The sequence below is a fragment of the Mauremys reevesii genome, linkage group 4 (genome assembly GCF_016161935.1).
Source record: "Mauremys reevesii isolate NIE-2019 linkage group 4, ASM1616193v1, whole genome shotgun sequence".
In the NCBI taxonomy this organism is placed as follows: Eukaryota; Metazoa; Chordata; order Testudines; family Geoemydidae; genus Mauremys; species Mauremys reevesii.
The window spans coordinates 104,930,543-104,954,910 of record NC_052626.1 but is presented as its reverse complement, the minus strand read 5'-3'; the positions used below and the strand labels follow the sequence as shown (position 1 = coordinate 104,954,910).

At 43.1% G+C, this 24,368-nt stretch overlaps 1 protein-coding gene across 17 annotated transcripts; it reads left to right on the top strand.

Annotated features, from left to right (window-relative positions):
* The first annotated feature begins 126 nt into the window (after positions 1-126).
* On the top strand, positions 127-19,443 carry SAAL1 (serum amyloid A like 1). Of its 17 annotated transcripts, XM_039535453.1 has the most exons (15): positions 2,591-2,682; positions 3,809-3,941; positions 4,945-5,038; positions 6,601-6,714; positions 10,038-10,121; positions 11,535-11,614; positions 12,278-12,337; positions 12,470-12,530; positions 12,618-12,733; positions 13,551-13,734; positions 14,014-14,096; positions 14,217-14,405; positions 15,551-15,747; positions 17,324-17,416; positions 18,111-19,443. In XM_039535453.1, the coding sequence occupies exons 4-15, from the start codon at positions 6,662-6,664 to the stop codon at positions 18,201-18,203; spliced, it is 1,293 nt and encodes a 430-aa protein (XP_039391387.1). In that variant the 5' UTR covers positions 2,591-2,682; positions 3,809-3,941; positions 4,945-5,038; positions 6,601-6,661; the 3' UTR covers positions 18,204-19,443. The 17 variants fall into 17 exon arrangements, with proteins under 17 accessions (XP_039391385.1, XP_039391387.1, XP_039391383.1 ...); XM_039535451.1 differs by lacking the exons at positions 2,591-2,682; positions 12,470-12,530 and adding an exon at positions 127-323 and having other exon boundaries at positions 4,860-5,038; XM_039535449.1 differs by lacking the exon at positions 12,470-12,530 and having other exon boundaries at positions 4,860-5,038.
* Positions 19,444-24,368: the final 4,925 nt, after the last annotated feature.

Here is a 24,368-nt window from a genome sequence, read left to right as displayed (position 1 = left end):
AGTGAATGAACAAACATCCTCAGCTACATTAGAAAGGATAAAAAGCAATATACATACACATTTTTCATGATTTGGGGCCAAAGGTAACCCTTAACTGCCCAGGATTTGGAAGAATCTTCCAGATTGAGTAAAGGACAATCATTAAATAATTTGTTGCATATTCCTGTGAAGCAGCGGGCACTGGCCACTCTCAGAGACAGGCTACTGGACTACTGTGATCCATTATGATAATTCTCCTTGTTGTTGTTATCCCCATTTTACAGACAGGGATCTGAGAGATGTTAATTGACTTGCCTAACATCACAGGGGAGTCTACAGCAGAGGTAGGAATGGAGTCCAGTCCTGTAATAGACCATCCTACCAGGCTAATTAGTTTGGGGCGTAAAAACCACCATACAAAGGTTTAGGTATCATGGCAAAAACAGAAATTTTGGGGGCAGGTCAGGAGGAAAGTTAACATTTGAAATGAAAGGATGAAAACACATTTTCCATGGAGCTGGGAGTCTAGGTCCACTTTAATACGCAGTAATGGTGCTTATGTTTTAAAAATATATATTTATTGTTGTCAGGTGGGTAGAACCCCTGTTCCGTCTGAAGTCAGGCTAAAAAGGCTGGATCAGAGTCATCACTGGATGAAATTTCCCATTGTTGCCGAAGAGCAGGAGTGAGTGGAAACAGCACCAGACAGGGGTGGCAAAACTAAGTTCAGGACTAGTTAATGTACATTGATAAAAACTTGGAAACACTGTAGGGTTTAAAAGGCTCAATGCTCACAACTTGAAGTCAAAAAGAAAGTAAAGGAAAGGAGAAGCACAAAACCAAATCAAAATGAAACCGGTGTTTTCTGGTTGTATGCATCCCAGTCTTTGGATAGTTACCAGGCAGCTGACAACAGCCTCATTAGAGTTTTCTGGTAGTGCATTTAACCCTAACATCTTCACTTAAAAACAAAGGAATCTTAAAAAAGTCAAAATCATGTCAGCCTAGCAGTCCTGAAGAAGAGTTCTGTGCAACTGGAAAGCTTGTGTCTCTCCCCAACAACATTTGGTCCAATAATAGACATTACCTCACCCAGCTTGTGTCTCTAATAGCCAGGGAGCACTAAGTGCTACAACAACACTGTAATTAGCCCCTAATCCCACTCTTGAACCAAAGATCAAACAAATTTGCAGCGTGCAGTGGGGGGTTCTTAGCATGACTCTGTTCAAATAATTTTTAAGGTCTTTCCTAAATTTTTAGGGTAAAAGCGCACAGTCAAAAGGCCTCAAATCTTAGACAATTTGTTGGAGGTAGGGGGTGCTGTGGGGCGGCTGAGGCGCTTTCTGTGGGGGGCAGGGCTGCAGGAACGCTGTGGGGTGGCTGAGGCGCTGTCTGTCTGTGGGGGGCAGGGCTGCAGGGGGAGCGGTGGGGCGGCTGTGGGGCTGTCTGTGTGGGGGGGGCAGGGCTGCAGGGGCGCTGTGGGGCTGGTGAGGCACTGTCTGTGGGGGGCAGGGCTGCAGGGGGCGCTGTGGGGAGGCTGAGGTGCTGTCTGTCTGTGGGGGCAGGGCTGCAGGGGCGCTGTGGGGCTGGTGAGGCACTGTCTGTCTGTGGGGGCAGGGCTGAAGGGGGCGCTGTGGGGCGGGTGCGGCACTGGCTGTGGGGGCAGGGCTGCAGGGGCGCTGTGGGACTGGTGAGGCACTGTCTGTGGGGAGCAGGGCTGCAGGGGCGCTGTGGGGCTGGTGAGGCACTGTCTGTGGGGGCCGGGCTGCAGGGGGCGCTGTGGGGCGGCTGAGGTGCTGTCTGTCTGTGGGGGCAGGGCTGCAGGGGCGCTGTGGGGCAGCTGAGGTGCTGTCTGTGGGGGCAGGGCTGCAGGGGTGCTGTGGGGCGGCTGTGGTGCTGTCTGTCTGTGGGGGGCAGGGCTGCAGGGGCGCTGTAGGGCTGGTGAGGCACTGTCTGTGGGGCAGGGCTGCAGGGGCGCTGTGGGGCTGGTGAGGCACTGTCTGTCTGTGGGGGCAGGGCTGCAGGGGCGCTGTGGGGCGGCTGAGGCGCTGTCTGTCTGGGGGCAGGGCTGCAGGGGGCGCTGTGGGGCTGGTGAGGCACTGTCTGTCTGTGGGGGCAGGGCTGCAGGGGCGCTGTGGGGCTGGTGAGGCACTGTCTGTGGGGGCAGGGCTGCAGGGGCGCTGTGGGGCTGGTGAGGCGCTGTCTGTCTGTGGGGCAGGGCTGCAGGGGCGCTGTGGGGCGGCTGAGGCGCTGTCTGTCTGTGGGGGGCAGGGCTGCAGGGGGCGCTGTGGGGCGGCTGAGGCGCTGTCTGTCTGTGGGGGGCAGGGCTGCAGGGGGCGCGGTGGGGCGGCTGAGGCACTGTCTGTGGGGGCAGGGCTGCAGGGGCGCTGTGGGGCTGGTGAGGCACTGTCTGTCTGTGGGGGGCAGGGCTGCAGGGGGCGCTGTGGGGCTGGTGAGGCGCTGTCTGTCTGTGGGGGGCAGGGCTGCAGGGGGCGCTGTGGGGCGGCTGAGGCGCTGTCTGTCTGTGGGGGGCAGGGCTGCAGGGGGCGCTGTGGGGCTGGTGAGGCGCTGTCTGTCTGTGGGGGGCAGGGCTGCAGGGGGCGCTGTGGGGCGGCTGAGGCGCTGTCCGTCTGTCTCTCTCTGGCTGGCTGCCGGGCCGGTTGTTGGTGCCGCGCGGCGGAGAGCGCTGGGCCCTGTTGCCAGGTGAGCCCCTCGCGGCGCCGAAGCCGCTCCCGTCCCCGCAGCAGCGCGAGGGCCGAGCCCCCGCGGAGGGAGCGGCCGCGACTCGCTCCGGGAGCCCCCCCGCACCGCGCCTCTGCCTCGCCGGGCGATGGGCGGAGTCCGCTGGCCCCGGCCCCGGCCCCGGCCCCGGCCCCGGCCCGGCCCGGCAGCCGCTGGTCTGGGAGCGGCGGGCGGGGGAGCCGGTGCCCCGCGCGGTGTGTGCGCGGTGCGGTCTGGGGACGTGGGACGGGGGCAGGGGACGCGGCGGAGCCGGTGCACGGCGGAGGGGGTGTCCCGGCGGGGTAGGGACCGGGTTCAGGGAGCGGCGCCGGGGTGGGAGGGGGAATAATCGGTGCTGTGTGGCGCGGGGAGTTCGTGCCCTGGCGGGGAAGGGGACCCAGGTTGTGGTTGCGGGAGACCACAGGGCCGGATAATCTTTTTGTGCGCCCGGCGCCAAGCATATTTGTGGGCTCCCATGGGGCAAGGTGCAGGGGGGCGGCATGGTCAGTCTGCAGCGTGCAGGGCGGGCTGGGGGCAGTGAGGCACAGCGTGGCGGGAGCAGCCCAGCAGGAGGGCTCTGGTTACAAACCTGCAGCTGCCAGGCGCACACTGGCCTGTGCTGCCCGTGGGCCCCTTTCCCTTGAGGGCAGGTCCGCACCACAGTGCCCCCCCTGCCCAGTGCTCCACGCTTATGTCCCCCGCCCATAGACCTCGCCACTGCCCACCACCTTCCTCACAGCCCCACCATCACAGCCGCACACCACCCCGTGTTGCGGAGGGCATTCTGCACCAAAAGATTAAACATTCTGCACACAGAGTTTTAAAATTTTGTATATTTTATTTGTTAATAAATAAATGTAGAGGCTCCAACATGGCAATGGGGAGCACAGGACACTGGTTGCATAGAGGTGGGAGAATACCCTGCAGCCTCCCCCACTCCACTGAGACAGGGACTTGGCAGTGAGGCTGCACCCAACCTTGACACATCCCATGCCCCTTCCCCACTGCTCCATCTCCCCATCCCACCCCCTTCCTTTCCCACTGCTTCTTTCCCCCTAGCCCCAGTCTGCTCTGCCCTAACCCACCATAGGCACTTTCTGTTGTACAGAAAACAGAATGGCTCCCAGCGCACAGAAGAGGAGCTCAACCAGCACTAGGACCTAGAAAGTGGCATCTTCTGAGCAGCACCCTCTTTTTTCAGCTGAGCAGCTCTGTGCTTGCAGAAAGTGCAGGAGGCAGTGGTATGCGACTCTGTGAGCCCCCACACCTCGCCTCTGTTTGGGGTACTGCCCCCCAAACGAAGCCCATTCTCAGCTGCCACCCCCATCCCTTTGCTTCTCGGTCACTTTTGAAAGGGAAGCAAAGAAATCTGCAGGGGATCTGTTTTCATTCCCCCAGGAGTACCCTACACAGAATCCCCATTGCCCAGTCTCCCCCGCTCCCAACAGACCCTCCAGAGACCCAGTCCCCATACCCTTCCTGCCCCCCAGCCACACTCACCGGCCTGCTGGCAGTGACTATGTCCATGCATGGGCTGAGCCTGCAGTAGTGCTGGGGCTGGTCAGGGATCCCTCTGGCCCCTCAGAAGCAGCACAACCAGCCAGGACAGAGCATGAGTCCGGCCTTCCCTGGCCAGGCTCCCTCAGGGCCCACATGCCTGGAGGGGCCCAATAGGGCTTTCCCTAGACATCCCTAGGCCTCGGCGGGGGGAAGCTGCACCCAAAGTCTGTGGGGGGGCAGGAGCAGGCTTGGGGGACAGGAAGGAAACTGCCCCCTAGCATGAGCTGGCGGAGTGGGCTGTGGCTTGGTCACTCCATTTCCTGCTGCCCCGTGAGTGCAGGGCGCACCTGACCCCTGCTGCAGCCCCTCCGGGGAAGGGTGGAGTGGGGGCAGAGCAGGTATGGGAAGAGGCGGGGTGGGGACAGAGCAAGGGCGGGGGCAATTTTTCTGGCCGGCTCAGCTGTCTGGGGGATTGGGTTGGCCGCTGGAGGCTGGAGCAGCAATTCCGGACACTGGGGCCCCTTCTGAGTATGGGCCCGGCGCCATGGAGCCACTGCTGCCATGGTAAACCCAGTACTGGGACCTCTCCGTGGTTTGGTGGGGATAGGCATGCTGCCAGCTCTTGCCTGGAGTCACTCCCCACTCATGTTTGTTTCTAGAGAAGCAGGATTGTGGGAAAGCTTCTAGTCCAGAGATCGTGCTAGATTTCTGAAAAATGGACCGGAATCCTTCACCCCCTTCTAGTGACGCTGAGGACGAGCAGGCTGCAGGGGATTCTATTGGGAACACAGTCTACAGCAAGCATTGGCTGTTCAGTATCCTTACAAAACTGATTGAGGTGCGTGATAAGTACCATTCATCAGCCTCAGAAGACTGAGGGACACTTAGGTACTGAGCTCTTTCTGTGTTAACAGTTGGCCTGCAGGTTAAATAATGCGTGTTGTAACATGGAGAGAAAGTGACCTCAGTGAATAACCAGGAAAAAGATTGCTCGCTATTATAAGGAAGGGTGAAGAGCTATTTAATCTAAAGGACAGCTTTGGTGCAAGAATAAACGGATGTAAACTGCTCAGGAACAAATTCAGGCGGGAAATTAGAAGAATGTTTCTAGTCATTAGAGGAGTGGAAACAGCATCCCAATATGAGTTGTGGAGCAACCAACTCAGTTAGTTTTATAAGAGCACTGGAGAAATTTATGAGTATAATTTATGAGTACATATGACAAGGTTGATTGTGATGTAGGGGGTCAAGGCTTAAGAGCCCTGGGGTTCACTTCTGGTTTATGTCTCATGTTCCTAAAAGCTCATGTTTTGTGGTTTTAGTCAGCCAGTGGTGGGGGTCAGAAAGGCATTTCCTGGCCCCCAGTGTATTCTGGGTGTGTGTTCTTCTTTTTTCTATTTCCTTCCTCTGAAGCATCAGGGATGGCCAGGGCTGGAGATAGAGTACTGGCCCTCCCCATCCAGTGTCCTAAGTTGGCACCAAATGTTCTCTCTATCAGGTGCGTGGCTGATTGATTCTTGCTCACATGCTCAGGGTCTAATCAGTTGCTATATGTGGGGTGAGAGAGGAATTTTCCCCCAGTTTAGCTTGGCAGTGGCCTTGGGGGATTTTTCCTTCCTCAGCAGCATGTGGATACGGGTTTATCTAGGTATAATCTCACTTAATCAATTATTTCCCTGCCATTGCGGGGGCCTAGGGCACTGGTGCACCTCAGTCTGTGGCACATAATAGTCTAGTCTATTGTGGGCTGTAAAATTTTTGTCTAATTTTGATGGTTTGATTTAGTGTCTAGATGCTGGGTGGTGATGGTGGCCTGTGATATATAGGAGGTCAGACTGGATGATCTGGCTGTCCCTTCTGGCTTAAACTGTGTGACTGTGACTTGTTTTTCACTACAGCTTTAGTTATTTAAAGTTCACTAGACATCTCTAATATCGTTGTATGATTTGATAACTTTAATGTAGCTAGCCCAGAGCACACAATTAATTTGTTATGAGAAATATATCTTACTCACCTGTGTGTAATATCTCTGCAAAGGAAGTAATACTTGAACATTTCAAGAGAGGACCTCCCACCCTCTAACAAATGTTGGTTAAACTTCCCAGCAGTCTGTCAGATAGGTAAGTATTGTTGTCCCTGCTTTTTTAGATGGGTAAATTGAGGCAAGGTGAGGTGAAAGGCCTGCATATTGTTAAAGGAAAGTATTTTCTGCCTAAGAAGATTTATTTAGAAAATGCTTAAAAATGAGCAGTACAGTTTTGGAAGGTCTGAAAAGAGTAGATTGTTAGTGACGTCTGTCTTTGGATAACTAAAGCAATAGATTGTCTTGAACAATTCATTGTAGTTCTTCACTGTCACTCCCTTACTATTGCTCCATTTTCTTTTTACTTCACTTGATAGGTCATTAGCCCTGAAAAGAGTGATTCCAACTCGAACCGTGAGGAAGTACAGACAGAGCTAGATGAAGAAATGGAGAATGACATTTGTAAAATGTGGGACATGTCAATGGACGAGGTATGTTGGTGAGCAGTCTGTAATGAAGTGTTGAATACAACTGTAAAGCTTAGAAATTTCTCTGTAGTGGTTCAACCTTTCACTGAATGTCCTCAGTCAAAATGCTCCTCAAAGAAGAGGATTGATAGCTCTGGTTAGTGCAAGACCTAGAAACAAGCACTCTTTGCCAGCTTCCCAACTTGAATGGTGTTGCTCCTTCTCTATTCTAGCTGATGCTATCTGCTGAGGGTCTCCTAAGCAGAGTATGAAAGATGCCTGTCCCTGTTATGAAGCTTGTTCAAGTACGAGGCTGAGAATAGCAAGTATTTTTTATGCACTTTAAAGCAAATACTAGCTCAGGTGTTGGCAACCTTTCAGAAGTGGTGTGCCGAGTCTTCAGTTATTCACTCTAATTTAAGGTTTCGCGTGCCAGTCATACATTTTAATGTTTTTAGAAGGGCTCTTTCTATAAGTCTAATATATATAACTAAGCTATTGTTGTATGTAAAGTAAATAAGGTTTTTAAAATGTTTAAGAAGCTTCATTTAAAATTAAATTAAAATACAGAGCCCCCCGGACCGGTGGCCAGGACCTGTGCAGTGTGAGTGCCACTGAAAATCAGCTCGCGTACCGCCTTCGGCAGACGTGCCATAGGTTGCCTACCCCTGCACTAGCTCATGAAGAAAGATCTTCAATTAGACACAGGCAGTTGGGTCCTGGGAACAGAAGGGGCAGACACCAGGACTTTTCACATTGGTGCTAAAGTCCAATATCTTTTCATATGTTGAGGACAAGATTTAGAATAAAATCTGCTGCTGTCACAATAGTACAAGCAGGGCTTTGGAGCGGAGCTCGGAGCTGGAGCGCGAAGCAGCACCGGAGCAGTGGAGCTGCATGTTTTTGCCTGGAGCTGGAGCGGAGCTGAAGCACAGCTCCAAAGCCCCGAGTACTAATATATGCACTGACTGTAGCACCGCGCAAGAAAGAAGCCAATGAATTTTGTAATGATCTACAGAAAACAATACAAGAAGTTTGAAGACAAGGTATGTTATAGTGTTGGGAAACTTTCATGTGAAAATAGGATTGGACTGGATTTCTGGGATGGAGCAAAAGGGCAGATTGAAACTCAGTGAAGAAAGCGAAAGAGGAGCGAAGCTACTAAATTTCTGCCTATGTAACAACCCCGTGATAATGAACACATTGTTCCAACAAAGAAAGCCGATGAGGGAGTGGAATTGGCTATCACTTGATGGGCTAAGTAAGAATACGATAGACATTGTACTTGTGAATTGCAGGTGGAAATCAAGTGTGTTGTCATGCAGATGATTTGTGACAGATACTAGATCAATTCATAAGTTAATGTCGACATTGATGGGGTTGAAGCCTGGAGCAGCTGAAAACGTGCCAAGAGCTAAAATCTATGACCAGTTGATCAGGAAATGTGTCAGGAAAGAAAATACAAAGAAGCTGTGCAGAAAAACATCATGTTTCTGGTGAAAGAAGAAATGAACATTGAAAAGACAGAACAATGTTGTGTTTTTTAAAAAAAAAGAGGAATACTCAAAAAGAAGTGGAGGAGGAGTACCTGTGGCACCTTAGAGACTTAACAAATTTATTTGAGCATAAGCTTTCGTGGGCTACAGCCCACTTCATCAGATGCATAGAATGGAACATACAGTAAGAAGATATATATACATACAGAGAACATGAAAAAGTGGAAGTAGCCATACCAACTATAAGAAGCTAATTAATTAAGATGAGCTATTATCAGCAGGAGAAATGGGCCATCTTGATTATCACTACATAATAGTTCACCTTAATTAATTAGCCTCTTATAGTTGGTATGGCTACTTCCACTTTTTCATGTTCTCTGTATGTATATATATCTTCTTACTGTATGTTCCATTCTATGCATCTGATGAAGTGGGCTGTAGCCCACGAAAGCTTATGCTCAAATAAATTTGTTAGTCTCTAAGGTGCCACAAGTACTCCCGTTCTTTTTGCAGATACAGACTAACACAGCTGCTACTCTGAAACCAACAAAGAGAAGTGTGACACAAGTTGTATTGAAAGATAAGAAAACTGAATGGGACATATAAGTTGAAGCTGTCAACAGTGAAAGACAAGTGGGGGCAAATAGTTGAGGATGAAGAAGCAAAGGAGGGAAAGAATATTTTGAAGAGTTGTACAGAATCCGGAACATAGTAGATGAAATGGTCCCTGAAAAGTTCTCCTGTACAAATGAGAGAGAAGAGAAGCTGGAGTTCTTAGAAGTAAAGATTTCACTAGAAAGTCTGAAAAAGGAAAAGGTGCTGGGAATTAACAACATACCCTCAGAGCAGTGAGGTGCACGTGAGGAACACACATTAAAGGCAATGCACAATCTATTTAACAAGATTTAGACGTAAGAGCAAGTGCAGAGTGAATGGAGGAAAGCAATAATAGTACTGATCTATAAAACAGGAGATAAGAATGAGTTTAAGAACTATGAAGGAATCAGCTTACTGAGTATGCGAGGAAGAGCACACATCAGAGCCTTGCAGGGGAGAATGAAGAGGTACATAAAGCAGTGCTTGCAGAAGGACAGACCAGATTTAGACCAGGATGGAGTATAAAAAGTCAGCTCTTTGTTTTGAGACAGATATCAGACAGATAGAACACAACCAAATTTGTTATAACAACTTTAGAGATTTTAAACCTTTTGATAGCGTTTGGCAGAAAAAATTATGACAAGTCTTGAACATATGGCATCCCCCAAAAATTGATCCAGCTGGTAGAAAACATCTACAGCAAGTCAATGAGTATGGCGAAAGTAGACAAGAAGCTGATGGAAAGGTTCAAGATAGCCATAGAAGTGAGACAAGGATGCACGCTTTAGCCAGATTTGTTCATCTTGGTACTGGAAGCAATATTGATTAGCACTGAGAGATAATATGACTCTTCTTATTTCATGTGGGAAGATAGTGAATAACCTTAGATTCACAGAGAATATTGATTTCATAGAATTGTCCAAGGGAGATTTATAGAGAATAACTTCCAGGTAGACTGGGAAAGCAGAAAATTTGCTTTGAAGATCAGCAGGAGGAAGGCAAAAACTATGACAACTGGAAGACAGGAGGGAAGAGGTCAAGATCAATCATATCTACAGTTGTGTCTCTCTTATTTTCTTTCATCATTGACTGTAATTGACAAGCCTGCAGGGGTTGGTAGATAACTCACCTGTTCTAGTGAATCTGACAACTGCTTGATCCAGCCTTTCATGAGAGAAACATTTGATTTGCATGTGGAAATTATATTTTAAAAAGGAAAAAAATATGCCTAATTAACCCTTTTTTTCTCCCCAGGATGTCGCATTATTTCTCCAAGAATTTAATGCCCCTGATATATTTATGGGAGTGTTTGCCAAGTCTAAGTGTCCTCGACTTATTGTAAGTATACATTAATGGAAACTGCTATCCTGTTTAATAGCAATAACAGATAGTCCTGGGTGAACACATGCAAAATATCCTCCTCTTTCTCCTTCCTTCATGTTTTGTTTGTATATTATTTGAATGGTGAGGAGAGGGGTGGCTTGTAAAATACACTACATCCAGTGCTTTCAATCTTCCTTCTGCTCATTGGTCTATGATCAGTGCTTAAAAATTGTTACAGGTCTTGAATGTAGGTATTTGTTCTGGTCTCCCAAAGTGATTTTGGTCTTAGTGGATTATCAGATACTTAAAATTCTATCATTCTTATAATCACTTGTTGACCCGCCCCATCCTCCCTCCGTCCCGCACCGCTCTCGTGTCCCCTCCCCCCGCTCCCCGCTTTCAGTTCATGTGATTTTAGCAATCTATATCTCACAGTCCACTATAGATAAGAATTAAGATTTGGAATTCCAGAAGTGCTCAGTGTTGTCTTAACTCCATTCCCACTGAAGTCAGTGGAAGAAGAGTTAGGCTAATACTGATGGCTTTTAAAAATCTCACTCTTAATGCTTTATGTCATTTGAAAGCTGGGTTCCAAATTCTTTTATCATATACTGCCATGGCATTGGCTTCTCTCCTGAGCAATTTGAGACAGTGACTGCCAAAATTGTGGTGTAATTTAAAGGTGGTGAAAAAAGACAGGAGTAAAAATGACTTTTTTTTTTTAACTTTTTGACCTGCCAGGGCTAGAATCCAGACTTTGTTACTGAAGATTTAAGATTTCCAGGTTTCCAGTGACATTTGTTATTAGCACTGGTTATTCCACAAGATACTTCAGATCCCTTGATCTCTGTGTAGAGCTGTACATTCTTTTGGTCATAGTCCAGGAGTGAATATAGTCTGTTGGTGATATCTGCTGCATTTTGTTTTTAAAAATACTGCAATCAGAAATTGAGGGGGTCTGTTGGGGGCTTATTGAGAAGATCCTTTCTCTTATCCGGAGGTGAATGTGTCATGGGGTTGCATTTGTGTGCCAAGTTGTTTGTTCTTATGCTGTTCTTATGTTTATGAATCCAACTAAGCTCCAAACTGATTTACACAAAATATCTATTTGTCTGGCCTAACTAACGAAACCAGAGAAGTTTGTTTCAAGGTATATGATTTTTTTAAACCCTTAACTAAGATAAGCCTGAGGAATACTTGCCATCATTTGCCCATAGTATAATTAGCCATCAGTGCATCCGAGGCATTCCTACATGACATCTCTAATGGAAACATTCAATCTGTGTGGAAAGTGAACGCTTATACTAACTCATGTAGAAGAGAAGTGAGAACCAGCTCCATCACAGTTAGATCTGTACCCTAAGGTCATGGAAAGGAAATTGTCACCTATATTGCATTGTCTAATCTAACTATATTGTGATTTCACAGGAAATCTGTGTGGGAATATTGGGTAATATGGCCTGTTTCCAAGACATATGCATGTCTATTAGCAAAGATGACAATCTTGGGTAAGTTTGTTTGCGTGTGCTTTTGCTTTCCATCGGGTGTGTATATGTTTACAAAATATGGATTAAGCATTAAGACTCTGTTTAGTCTTAGATTTTGGACCAAATAGATTAGGTTAAAATTAATTTGATTACAAATATTTTTGACTCTGTAGTGGTTTCTTTTATTTTATTTTTTAACAAAGAAAGGATCATTTATTGGGGTTGTCTGTCTTGAGAAGTACAATGCAGATAAATTAATCCACTGTTCTGTATTTGACGTGGATTATGTTAAGAAGAGGAACAGTTTCTTGTCCCCTGCCCCAACTTAGTTCAGGCGTTGCAACTGACTATTTACTGAATGAAAGATAATGCTGCTTTGAGAAATTTTCAGTGTTAAAAAAAAGCTATGATGAAGAGAGGAACTGTCAGTTAACCATAAGGCCCCTCTTTTCACTCATCATAAGCCCTTGAGCATATATTGATAGATGCCCAGGAATGCATTTTGTCTGAATTTTTAGAATTGGAAATATTGTTAATCTCTACACAAGTAGAGGAGGATTTTACTTTTATGTTGGGGCAAACTGCTGGTATGAAAAATTGATGTGAAATTAATCCTGTTCTAAAATTAATTTTTTTCTTTAAGAACAATTCAGCTAAACTTCATATTGTAACTTTTATTTACAGACAAATGTTATTGCAACATTTGTGTGATTCGGACTCTCCTACTCTGCTGGAAACAAGCAGGTAGGGCATCTTGTTAGCAACTGAAATATTGATGTTTGATAGTTTTAATGTGTTCTAATGACTGTAAATAAAATCCTTGAGAGTGTGCTGATTGTTTTGTTTTCTCTCCCTTTTCTTTCTTAAATTCCACAGTGCACTTGGATTTCATCCCCCGTGGGCCTGATTTTTTTCTGCATTGTACAGTAGGATTAGTGTAAATCCACAGTAACACTACTGTAACTAGGATCTGACCCACTGTATTTTAATTACATGCAAAGCTAAAATTGCAATTATTGTCTAGGTTGTTGTTAACTTGCCTCTCCCAAGCTGAGGTGGCCAACATCTGGGTTGAAAGAATCCGAGAAAACCCATCCGTGTATGACTGTGTTTGTTTTATCATGTCAAGCTCTACAAATGGTAGGTTGCCAAGTAATTTGGGTATTGGTGGTATTAGTTAAAACACAATGCTGAAGTACATCTGAATTGTAAAGACAAATGGCTTTGATTTGAAAGTGTAGAATACATTAAAAATAGTAAACTTAATTAAGTCAGAATAAACTGCATCTACTCTTGTAGATTTTATAGATCTGTCCGAGCCCTAAAGAAAAAGGGAAGATTGAAATCAGCCCTAGATTTAGGTCTGTGCCAGATCAAATTTCTTTCATTAAGGCAAATCACATGATCCTTATTGAAGTAAATGTACATGGCATTTTTATTGTTTTAAAACAAGCCCATGTTTTCAGTTATTCCAGTGTAACATTGTATCTCTTTTTAAGGTTTGCTATCTAAATGCACTGTTTTCATGTTAGGACTAAACTGAAAAACACTTAGAAAAATAAGCCAAGTACTGGCAGCTATTCCACTTATTCTTGTAACATTACAACTCTTACACTGTTTTAAGCATGTAGCTTGACTGACATTTATAAAAATGTGTTTTTCATGTTCAGCTAAATAAAAACAGCAGAACATTTGTGCAAAAAATCCTAAAATGTCAGCTTTTTGGCTTAAAAGAATGTTAGCCGTAGTGTTCCCTATTTTAAGAAATAATAATACTTTGCTCTTCTATTTGAGGGTCTCATATGTTTGATTTCAGTGGGCCTACCGAAAGTGTGAAGTGCTACTCAACATGAGTATTTATTCTGAGTTTTGGTTTTTGTGTGTTAACAGAGGTGAGAATTTTGTATGCTGTTTTTTTCATTATTCATCAAAATTTATTATGTTTTTGTCTGTGCAGTTGAGCTGCTGGCTAAAGTGGGCGAGGTGGTGGACAAGCTCTTTGACCTGGATGAAGAACTAATGTTAAATTGGATTAAAAATGGCTCTTGTCAGTCGGTGGGACAGTCTACAGATGATTCCCCAGAAGAACGTCCAGATTTTAAGATTGTACCTTGTGTACTTGAAGCAGCAAAACAAGTCCGGTACATGTGCTCTTTCTCCTTTACTTTTGGGACCAGGGTGACTGCTGATTATCTTCTTGAGGCTCAGTTGTGAAACTTTTGACTTCAGTGGGACTACTCCTATTAGTAACAAGATTTGGTCCCTCTGGTTTGTCATATAAAAGTGCCATGGTTTATTATTCTAAAGTTTCTTGTTGTTTATGGGCCAGTTGGATAATCCTTGTATCCTAGTGTTCATGAAGAGTCATTTTTCTGTTAATAATGAATTCATCTGTTTTGTTTTGTTTTTGTTTGATGTAGCTCAGATAATCCAGAGGGGCTTGATGTTTATATGCATATCTTGCAGCTCCTAACCACAGTGGATGAGGGCATTCAGGCTATTGGTAAGACGCATGACTTTTTGTATATTATGGAACAATGCTGCAGTGACGTTAGATCATGACAGATACTTAAGTAAAAAAAAAAAATTCTCTCCTTGAATCAATGTTTTTTTCTTTCTCAAGTGCAGTCTCCTGATGGAGGAAAAGAGACTTGGACTTTACTTTATGGTTTGGTTTGCCATGAACTTTGCCAGCCAGATGATCCACCGATCATCATTCAAGAGCAGAAGAGTGTATTGGCCTCTATTTTGTCTGTACTGTCTGCCATGTTTGCTTCACAGGTACAACAGGAATATGTCAAGAGGAGAAAAAGCAAGTATCATTTTTACTTTTTGTACAATTGATGACGGAGTCATGGCAGTAGTGGGGTGGCGTGTTGTTTTAATTTATTAATGGTTACTCAAGACTGGTTTAGGGCACAGAATTGTTACAGGTTTAGAACACCATAAAGGTAACAAATTGGCCCATTGTAAAGATAGGGTGGCTTGCAAAATTCGTTTCTAAACCAGAGTTCAGATTTTAAACATTTCTAAAATTCTGGAGGTATTTGGAGCTGGATTTTCAGCCGAGTCTCCTCTTTACCAGTTATGGTGATAAGTAATAGAACTGCAAAAATAATACTCGTTAATAATAGAGGCTGGGGTTGCAGTTATTTTAAGAGGTAGGGGGGAATTCCGCATTTAATTCATGCATTTTTATCATTTGCATCAATCGTGAATGTCACTGAGAAATGGATGAAAACATAGGCCAGCCTTTAAAATGGAAAGGAGTGACATGGAACGAGAGCTGATTTCTTTAGCAGCAGAAGATTGCACTGCTCACTTGGCTGGCAGTTGGGTTTATTTTTGTGCAAAGTTTACTGTATTACCCTCTGTTTTGCTTTCTTCAGATGGTAACTAAACTGAAGGGCTTACAGCGATGTCCAGGTTTCCTTTGTTGTTGGGTCTGGGCTTGGTACAGCCTAGGTATACAAGTAATGGGGAGAGGGCTCAAGGAGTTGGACCTGCACAAGGTAGCACATACCCTTCCAGTAAAAGTGGGGAGATTGGTTTGGCTTAGGGCTCAGAAGCATGAGAGGTATTGTGCTTGCTGTGAGCTGTTGCTGGGGAAATTCCCCCATGCCATGGGGCTATGTCTTTAAAGACACATAGCCTGCAGAAAGGAGTGGTGTGCAGTTATGATAGCAAGTGAGATACCAATTATATGTAACAATTTCCAGTTCTCTAGAGTTTTGTCTCCTGGATTGTGCTATCTCTTAACACTTTTAAAAACCTTATTGACAAATGGTGACATATACAGATAACCTGTGGTCTTGAAGTAATCAGAATGTACATTTCTACATCCTTATCAAATCTTTCTTCATGTTTCAAAATGGATCCTCTTCACAGTAGCTTGAAAAAAATGCCAAATCTGCCTTTCGGTTTGTAAAACTGTGGTTTCCTGGCTTTGTATATTAGATATGCCTCTGATTGGGAGCTTGATTCGAATCTTGCAAAACATGGAGGACTGTGGGAAGAGATCTTTTGATAACGCAAAGAAATCCCAACCAGAGGAGACTGAGAAGTCGGGAACAGTTGAGGAAGACTTCCATCTGAAAATCTTGAAGGATATCTGTTGTGAATTGCTTTCCAATATGCTTCAAGAATTGACTAAGGTAAAGAGAAACATTTTAGGAGGATTTTATACAGAGGAGGGAAAGAGGAAATATTATTATTTAAGGAGCATTTTCTTCCTTTTCTTTGCTCAAAGTACAACTATGTACCAGAATTGAGTTGTGTAAGGTTCTGATTAGAGAAGTGACTGGAGGTACAACTGTAACCTATATGACACAAGATAGAGATCAAGGTATTTCTGAATTCTTTGAAAGCAGCAAAGAGTCCTGTGGCACCTTAAAGACTAACAGACGTTTTGGAGCATGAGCTTTCGTGGGTGAATACCCACTTCGTCGGATGCATCCAACGTCCGCAGCGTCCATGCGTCCGCAGCTCCCACTGGCCACGGTTTGCCATTCCAGGCCTATGGGGGCTGCGGGAAGCGGCACAGGCCGAGGGATGTTCTGGCCGCTGCTTCCCGCAGACCCCATTGGCCTGGAGTGGCAAACCGTGGCCAGTGGGAGCTACGATCAGCCGAACCTGCGGACACTGCAGGTAAACAAACCATCTCGGCCTGACAGCGGATTTCCCTGATGGGCCACATGCCCGATCCCTGCTCTAGACTATAAGCTTTCTTTCTTGTTTCATGTATTTTACCTCCTTTGCAATAAGAGGACATGATAATGTGGAGCCCTCTATTTTCAGTTTTTAGTTTGTTTGATTTTTCACAGGAATTTATCAGTGTTTATTACCACATCAACAAAAACAGATGAAAGTCAGTGCAAAAAACTATTAATAATTTTTCTGGGTAAATATCGGGTTTTATTTTGGTGGATGGAAAGACGGGGAAAAAAGTATTCAGTAGACTAATGCTCTGAATTCCATTCATCAGTGTGGTTTGCTGCAGAATTAAAACAACTCAAAACGCAATGCCACCTCTGAGTTTAAGAAAACAATACATCTCTAATCCCTAAATAAAACTTTTCATTTGAATAAAAAGTTTGCTGTTGTATATTTAGAACTATTAGACTATGAATATTTACATTTAATAATTGGGCCACATCATGTGCAGCGCGTACACTCAACTTCATCCTTTTCTCCTGCTTTTGTTTTTTTTTTAAATTTTGAGTACTTCCTTGAGTTCTGAAACGTATTCTGATACAGATTTTCGTTTTCTTCCCATTTGTATATGTCAAATCTTTAAACCGTTATCTGATAACAGCTTGAAATGTGTACGTGGTGGGCATGAGATTCATCAGTATGTTCAGTTGCGCACGCACTTCAGAGCTTGTGCCTGTGCCTGTGTATTGTGTGTCTCCTGTAGACTAATATGTAGCTTTACTTCAACAGACAGCCTTGCACATACACACAGACAAACGTATCATCGTAATACAATACAATGCATGAGATATCTGTATTTTTCTAATAAAACAAGTTACTTTTTATATATTTGAATGATACAAAAGTAGGTGAAAATCAGAAAAAACTGAATAATACTTTTTGTAAAACCTGGGAGTTTTTTGGTAAATGAAAACGAAGGGGATTGTTTATATGGCACTATGCATGTGACTGAGATTCTGTATTCAGCAACTGTTTATGAAATACTAGTTGTGTTTATTTTTTACTGTTGTTTTCTAGGAAAACATATTGGAGGGATTGAACCAGGGGCATCTAAATGAACAGAAATGTTCCTGTGCGTTTCAGAATCTTTTACCACTATATTTCACTGCTGTGAGTATGTTACCAAATCTTTAACATGGGTGAAAACATGCAGGGCAATTTATAGCCAGGTATAGAGAGGGCGGGATTACTCTGACATAAGATGCAATATCTAATGCAACATCAGACATTCTTATTTTCTTTCCTTTTCTTTTGGCTCACATCAGCCAAAACTTTGAGCTAGATCATCAGCTCATAAACTGGCAGAGCTTCTTTGTTTTTATAGAATGATTTAAAAAAAAAATCTGATTTCCAAAGAACGATAAACATATATGTATATTTTTTAAAGCAAGATCAAACCTTCACTGGTATTAGAGTGAATTGTATTCTATAGGTTAGTCTATGGATGTCACTGGCCTCAATGATATCTTGTGACAAGAGTTTAGCATGATTCAAAAAATGTTTAGCTATTTATATAGATAACTAGAAGATCCAGTTCTACACTAGTAAACACTAAAAAAAAAGTGTCTTGGAAGTGATATAAGCAGTCGTTCTTCAGGCTTCAAACCAGCTTCTAATTTTGGACATTTGGGGGGCAGATTATCCTATAACTGCCTAGTGCGGGGTTTCTTGCACCTTCTTCTGAAATAGTACTATCTGCTGTCAGTGAGAGGATACTGGAATATACAGACCAATGGTCTGATCCAGGAGGGCAATTCCTTTGTTCCATCTCAGTGTATTTGGCATACTTGTGTTTTATTTCTAGGTGGAAAGTTTCCTTGAAGCACTGCGTGAGGCTGATCAGACGCTTGCTGACAGTCTAGAAAAACGTTTCCCAAGCCTGAGGCTCCAGACATAAGAAAGTACATGGAATATTTTCTTCCTATGGAATGAGGATTTTGACTGTTTCTTTGCAGTATTTTAGTAATCAACATGTCAGTAAACTCAGACGAATGAGTAAACCCCCTTACCTACAGATGGTATTTAAGAAATTCCACAGATATTCCTGGTTAATCTTGGATTAACCTGATCTGGGATGGGGAAGGAAATAAACTCACTTGAAGTCAGTTCTTCATCCTGAAGTCTTGTCGGCTTTTGTGATCAGAGGCTTTTGATTTCTAGCTGCTTATTTGGTATACAAAGCAGAACTGTAAATATACTTTTGTGTTTTAATAATCTGTGAGCTTGTGCTTTTCATCTGTTGAAACAATGAAATGTACTGAATCTTTTAAAATGCTAGTGACTCTTTTAAATTGTTCTTGGTAGGAAGGTTAGTCAATAAGAAATCTTAAATATCTTCTACCTAAGCAATCATTAATTTCTTCAGTCACCTCAGAAAAGCAGTTCTATCACACTGACTTGCCTTGTTTTGGAAGATGTCAGTAGTGTGTGCAGATGTTATAGCAGAAATATTCCAACATATTCCACTACGATGTCTGTACATCTAATTTCTAAGCCCCCTTTCACTATGGGGCAATCTAGGGAATCCAGCTCCAACACAGTTTAAAATGAATTACTTTCAGGCTACACTGCAACTTCTGCTTGTTGTAGTCAAGTCGTCTGACTCAGAGTTATAGAGTAGATTTGGATTTAATCTCTTGCATATAACAAAATGCTGCTTTTTAGAAATGCTCTCTATGCTTCAGTTCAGAAAAATAGCGTGTATCAAACAGTTCTCGTTCCTTATTGATGTATATTGTTATGTTGAATAATTTTGAATGACATTAGAAATGGCTTTTTTAGGCTGGGATTTTCAAAGACGCTTGAGGGAGTTAGATATCCCAACTCCCATTGAATTTCAACTCTCTCAAACTCTTCTCAAAATCCCACTCTTCGGGTTTTTTGTAACTGCAGTACATTTTCACATGTTTTATCTGGGTGCAGTGCAGCTCGTCTGCTGTGTTTGGACATGAAAGATACTACAGCAATATGTTGGCTCATGTCGTGTCTATAAACTGGAACAGGCAACAAGTAGACAAAATTAATTTGAGATATAAAGGAGGATGGAACAAGTTAATGGAGAATAGCTCATTAGCATACATACATTCCACAGTTATCCAGATTTCTGTTGGCTTCCACTTTATTTGCCATGAGTTACATGTACAGGAGGTAATTATTGAAGATACAATATCTGTATGTGTGCTAAGTCTTTTCATCCAAACTTCTAGTTTTCAGGGGTGGTATTACTCAGCCTTTCCATCAGGTAATTGACAGCATCTCTGTTGTTGGCAGGGGACTGAAAAGTCTGAAAACACTGACTGAAGTCACCATAAGAATTGCAGTCGTTTCTGGCATTTTTTATATGTTATTGGAAGCAGTTGGTAACTGAGTGGCTGCAGGGTTTGTTTTGAATATTTTGAATATTTTATTAAAACTACAGGTTTATAATAAAGTTGTTTTTAAAAAGCACTTTGGTTTTCTTTATTCTGTGTCAAATATACCTTCTGAAGAACTGTCAAATATTTACTACTGTCGTGAGTGAAGGTAACTTCTAAGAATAGAACTGAAACCTGTTTCCTGTTGTAAAATATCCTGTGAAACATGTCTTCTTTTATCAGAAATTTGTTTTTAACACTGTCTCTCAATATATTGTAAGCCTTTGCTTTGTCACTAAAACTAATGAGACAAAGCTCAGAGAGAAGGTAATGAGACAAATTATCTTTCTTCCAGTGGAAGTAGCCTTCTGGCCTTTTCATTACATTATTTTAACTATGCTTATCTAAGAGAGTACTATAGATGTGCCTTTATTGGGAAGGTACCAGAGGTTTCTTTCAGCATTCACAACCTTTGCTTGTTTGCATCTCTTGATGTGTAGTGCTTTACAAACTCCTTAAAGTAACTTTTATAGAAATTGAGAATGGAGAAGACCTATTGGCTCATCTAGTCCAACTCCTGGCCAATAGATGGTCATTCCCCACTCCATATTATCAATGCGTTATGCAGAGGTTGTATGTGTTTTAAATGAATGCATCATATGCTATGAATCAGAGGAAAACAAATGGGATCTGTTTAGATTTGGGTGGCTCTAAATTCAGGATAGTATCTATAAACTGTCATTAAACAACATTTCATCTACAAAGTTTTAAGATTAAAAGGGAATTGGACTGGTAATGAGATATATTATTAATATATTGGGCTTTAGGTGTAGGGACTCCTCAGTGAACAGCTCTCCCCTCTGAAATTCTTTTTTCCATTGTTCTGATAGAGTGCTAGAATGACCTTCAGGCCAAGGGATAACATTCCAGGCTCTTTCCTGTGCGGGAATGATTATCAGCATAGTATAGTTTATTGGTAGAGTAGAGTCCATTAGTGACATCAGCCAAGCTGCTGGATTCTTTTTAATAATTAGGGTGCATTCCTGGCCTCATTGAAATCAATGGCAAAATTCCCATTGACTTCAATGAGGCCAAGATTTCAACCACAATCTGTTCACACTCATTAGATAGTGACAAAAAATGTTACCAACTGAGGGCTTGTTTGGCCTGTATGAGATTAGCTGAAGATCCTTGTCCAGCTCCTGTTGGACTGCACTCAATACAAAAAACCACTATTCTAGTTAAATTAATAGATTAAAGGCTAGGAAGGGTCCACTAGATCATCTAGTCTGACCTCCTATATAACACAGGTCAAAGAATTGCACCCAACTAACTCTGAATTGAGCAAAATAACTTGTTTGTCAATGGGGGGCTTGTTACTTGGGGAAATTTCGTGGCATAGTTCTAATGGAATTATTCTGTTATAATTATATCAGTACACATCCCTGTATAGATCTCTATTGTGGAATAAAGGTGATATTGTGTCAGAAGAGTAATTACTTTGCTTCTATAACAGGTACAAAGAAGGGCCACTAGAATGGTCCGAGGAATGGAAGGCCTGTCATATGAAGAAGGATAGAGAGATATGATTACACTCTTTAAATAATATATCAGAGGGATAATACCAGGGAGGGAGAGAATTATTTCAGCTCAGTGCTAATGTGGACACGAGGACAAGCGGATATAAATTGTCAGTTAGATGACTTTAAGACTAAGCTAGATAAGTTTATGGAGGAGATGGTATGATAGGATGTACAATGGGTCAATGATATGTTATTCTTAACCTTTTAGGGTAGATTGCTGGTGGGCTGGGGTTTTTTTTTTTTTCCTCCATGGGGGGGGGGGGGGGCTGCTGAATGGAGGAGAGATCGGCTAATGTGGCCTGCATCTTGCAGGAGGTCAGACTAGATGATCATATTGGTCCCTTCTGATCTATGATTCTATGATTCTATGATTCTATTCTGACATAAAATTTCTTTTATTCTGCAACAGCGGTCTGTACAGGGACTTGTATTGATATAATTATAGCAGAATAATTATTACAATATAATTGTGCCAGAAAATTTCTCCATGTAGATATTCCCTAAACAGGAATGTAGTTTGAACACTCTCCTCACGGCCCCCCGAGTCAGCCCTTCATTGTCTGAGCTATGGTGTATTGTCAGGAGAGTGTAGGGAGAGGTTTTGTTTTTTGCTTCTGCTGCTCATCTGTGCCTAGTCTATGTACAAAGGGTTTCAGGCTGCTGATTTGCATCTTTTGCTGGTGCTACATTCTCATGAAAAGTTTGAAAGGCAAAAGTTGAGATTTTAAAATATTTTCAGTTGTGACATATTTCTTGGTGATAATCCTTTTCATGCTAATGTCGTTTAGAGCAGAGATAATGTTTACTGAGCCTGTGGACTTGTTAGTGTGTGTTTAAAAACAATCCCTGGTATAGTGGGTAAAATACAGTAGAATCCCAGCTCTGTAGCACTGTGATAGGAAACTTGCTGAACAAAAGTCTGGCAGCAAGTGTGCATTTCCCCTGCACACTAGGCAAATATATGTAATATTTTTATCATTCAGAAATGGTGCAAATTATGTTTCTACATTAGTTGGTGGTTTATGTGTGTGGATGTTATGCAAGTGCAGTATCCATAATTACCACAAGGGATCTCTCTCAGCCTGGGCTTTATATCATGCTCCTGTTTAGATTATAATCTTTATTCTTAGTTTTGGCTCCCGTTTCCAGCCTTGTCATCATGCTCATTGCCAAACCAGAGCTATCTACATCATTGTGATTTTGAATGTGTATACCTGTTTGTGCAGGCAGGTAGCTTACTCCCAAACAGAATGGTTCCCTTCAGTAACATCTTCTCTTTCTTTCATTAAAAGAAAGCTACATCTCTTTGACTAGTGCAGAGTTCTAAAAGAGAAACGTATCAAAGTGCTGAACCAAGAATTTTGGTCCCAATGGAATTGAACTTGGCATGAATCTTTAGTGATACGTGACAGCACCAAAATATTACAGGGATGGGAAATTTAGAAATCAAGAGAAAGCTTAGTTGGTTCTATGTACAAACTAGGAGTTGTATTTGAAAACGCTAAATTAGATTAATCTATGCTCCAATTCTGTTGATTTCAAGGGAGTTGCAACAGATTAATTTGGCCCATGTTTTTATGTCAAATTGCAATTTATATGCCTCCTGTGGGTAGCTCCCTCCTGGTGGAGCACTGTCTCATAAAACCATAGAAATTAGAACAGGAATAGGACTGTTAGAACATTTAATCTATCCCCTTGCCAATGCATGTTTGTGCTCTACATCTCAATTTTTGTAGTATGTTGCCAGTATAAATTTATATGTCCCAACTGGTGGGATTTTTACCATTTCCTTATGGGGAGACTAAACCACTGAGCTTAATGTTGGGAGATTTTTTTTCTCTACATTCAGGCTGAATTTCTGCTTTCAGTTTTATCCCATTACTATTTTTAGTTTATACTCTCTCACTTCCCATAATTTTCCCCCTCTTTTGTGATTATATAGTTCTCATACTTGTATACCTGTTTTATCTACCTTTAATCGTTCTTTGTAAGGCAAGCTGTCTGCGTCATTTGTGACAGTGGAAGAAACTAAAATAATCTTTTTCTTCCAAAAATTTTTATTGATCTCATGCGCACACACACTCATGCCATATACACAGATATAAAAAACTATATTATACCAGAGATTTTTATGCAGTGTGTTTATTGAGGGTTAATGTTTGGCTAAATCCTGAAGTCCTTATTCAGTCTTTACTGATCCCACTGACTTCAATGAAAATTTTATCTGAGCAGTGGCTACAAGACTTGAGATAAGTGCAAAGATCCAAAGTGTTAGCATAGATATTTCATTCATATATCTGGTCAAACAGAGGGAAATACCTTTAGAATGAATATACTGTTCTACAATGTTGTATTTTTCTTAAATCCCTTCATTTGAACTGTATCAGTGATTTTTTTTAAATAACTAGATAACGTGTGTACAGAACATTATTATATGGAAAAAGGTTCTGTAGCTGAATAAAGCCTTGTCTACACTGGCAGTTTCTGCTCAGTAAAGCAGCTTTCTGCGCTGTAACTCCCAAGGTGTACACACTGCCAAGCCACTTAGTGCGCAGAAACTGTGCACTTGTAGCACTGTAAAAAAACCCACCCCAACGAGAGGTGTACACATGTGCTTTCTGTGCTGGGGCTACAGTGCCAGTGTAGACACCCTGATCGATTACAGTGCTGCGATTGGCCTCCAGGAAGTGTCCCACAATGCCTGTTCACAGAATATCAGGGTTTGGAAGGGATCTCTGCAGGTCATCTAGTCCAACCCCCTGCTCAAAGCAGGACCAATCCCCAGACAGATTTTTACCCCAGTTCCCTAAATGGCCCCCTCAAGGATTGAACTCACAACCCTGGGTTTAGCAGGCCAGTGCTCAAACCACTGTTCTTGCCTCTCTGGTCATCAGTTTGAACTCTACTGCCCTGCCCTCAGGTGACCAACCGTCATCCTCACCACGTAAATTCCTTTGGAATTTTGAAAGTTCCCTTCCTGTTTGCTCGGTGACGTGTGCAGGGGTCTTAGTGCATCTTTCCAAGTGGCCATGCCTGCTTCACGTACCAGGCAATCCCCCGCTTTGAGCAATGCTGAGCTGCTGGACCTCTCCAGCATTTGGGGAGAGGAGGCTGTCCAGCTCCAGC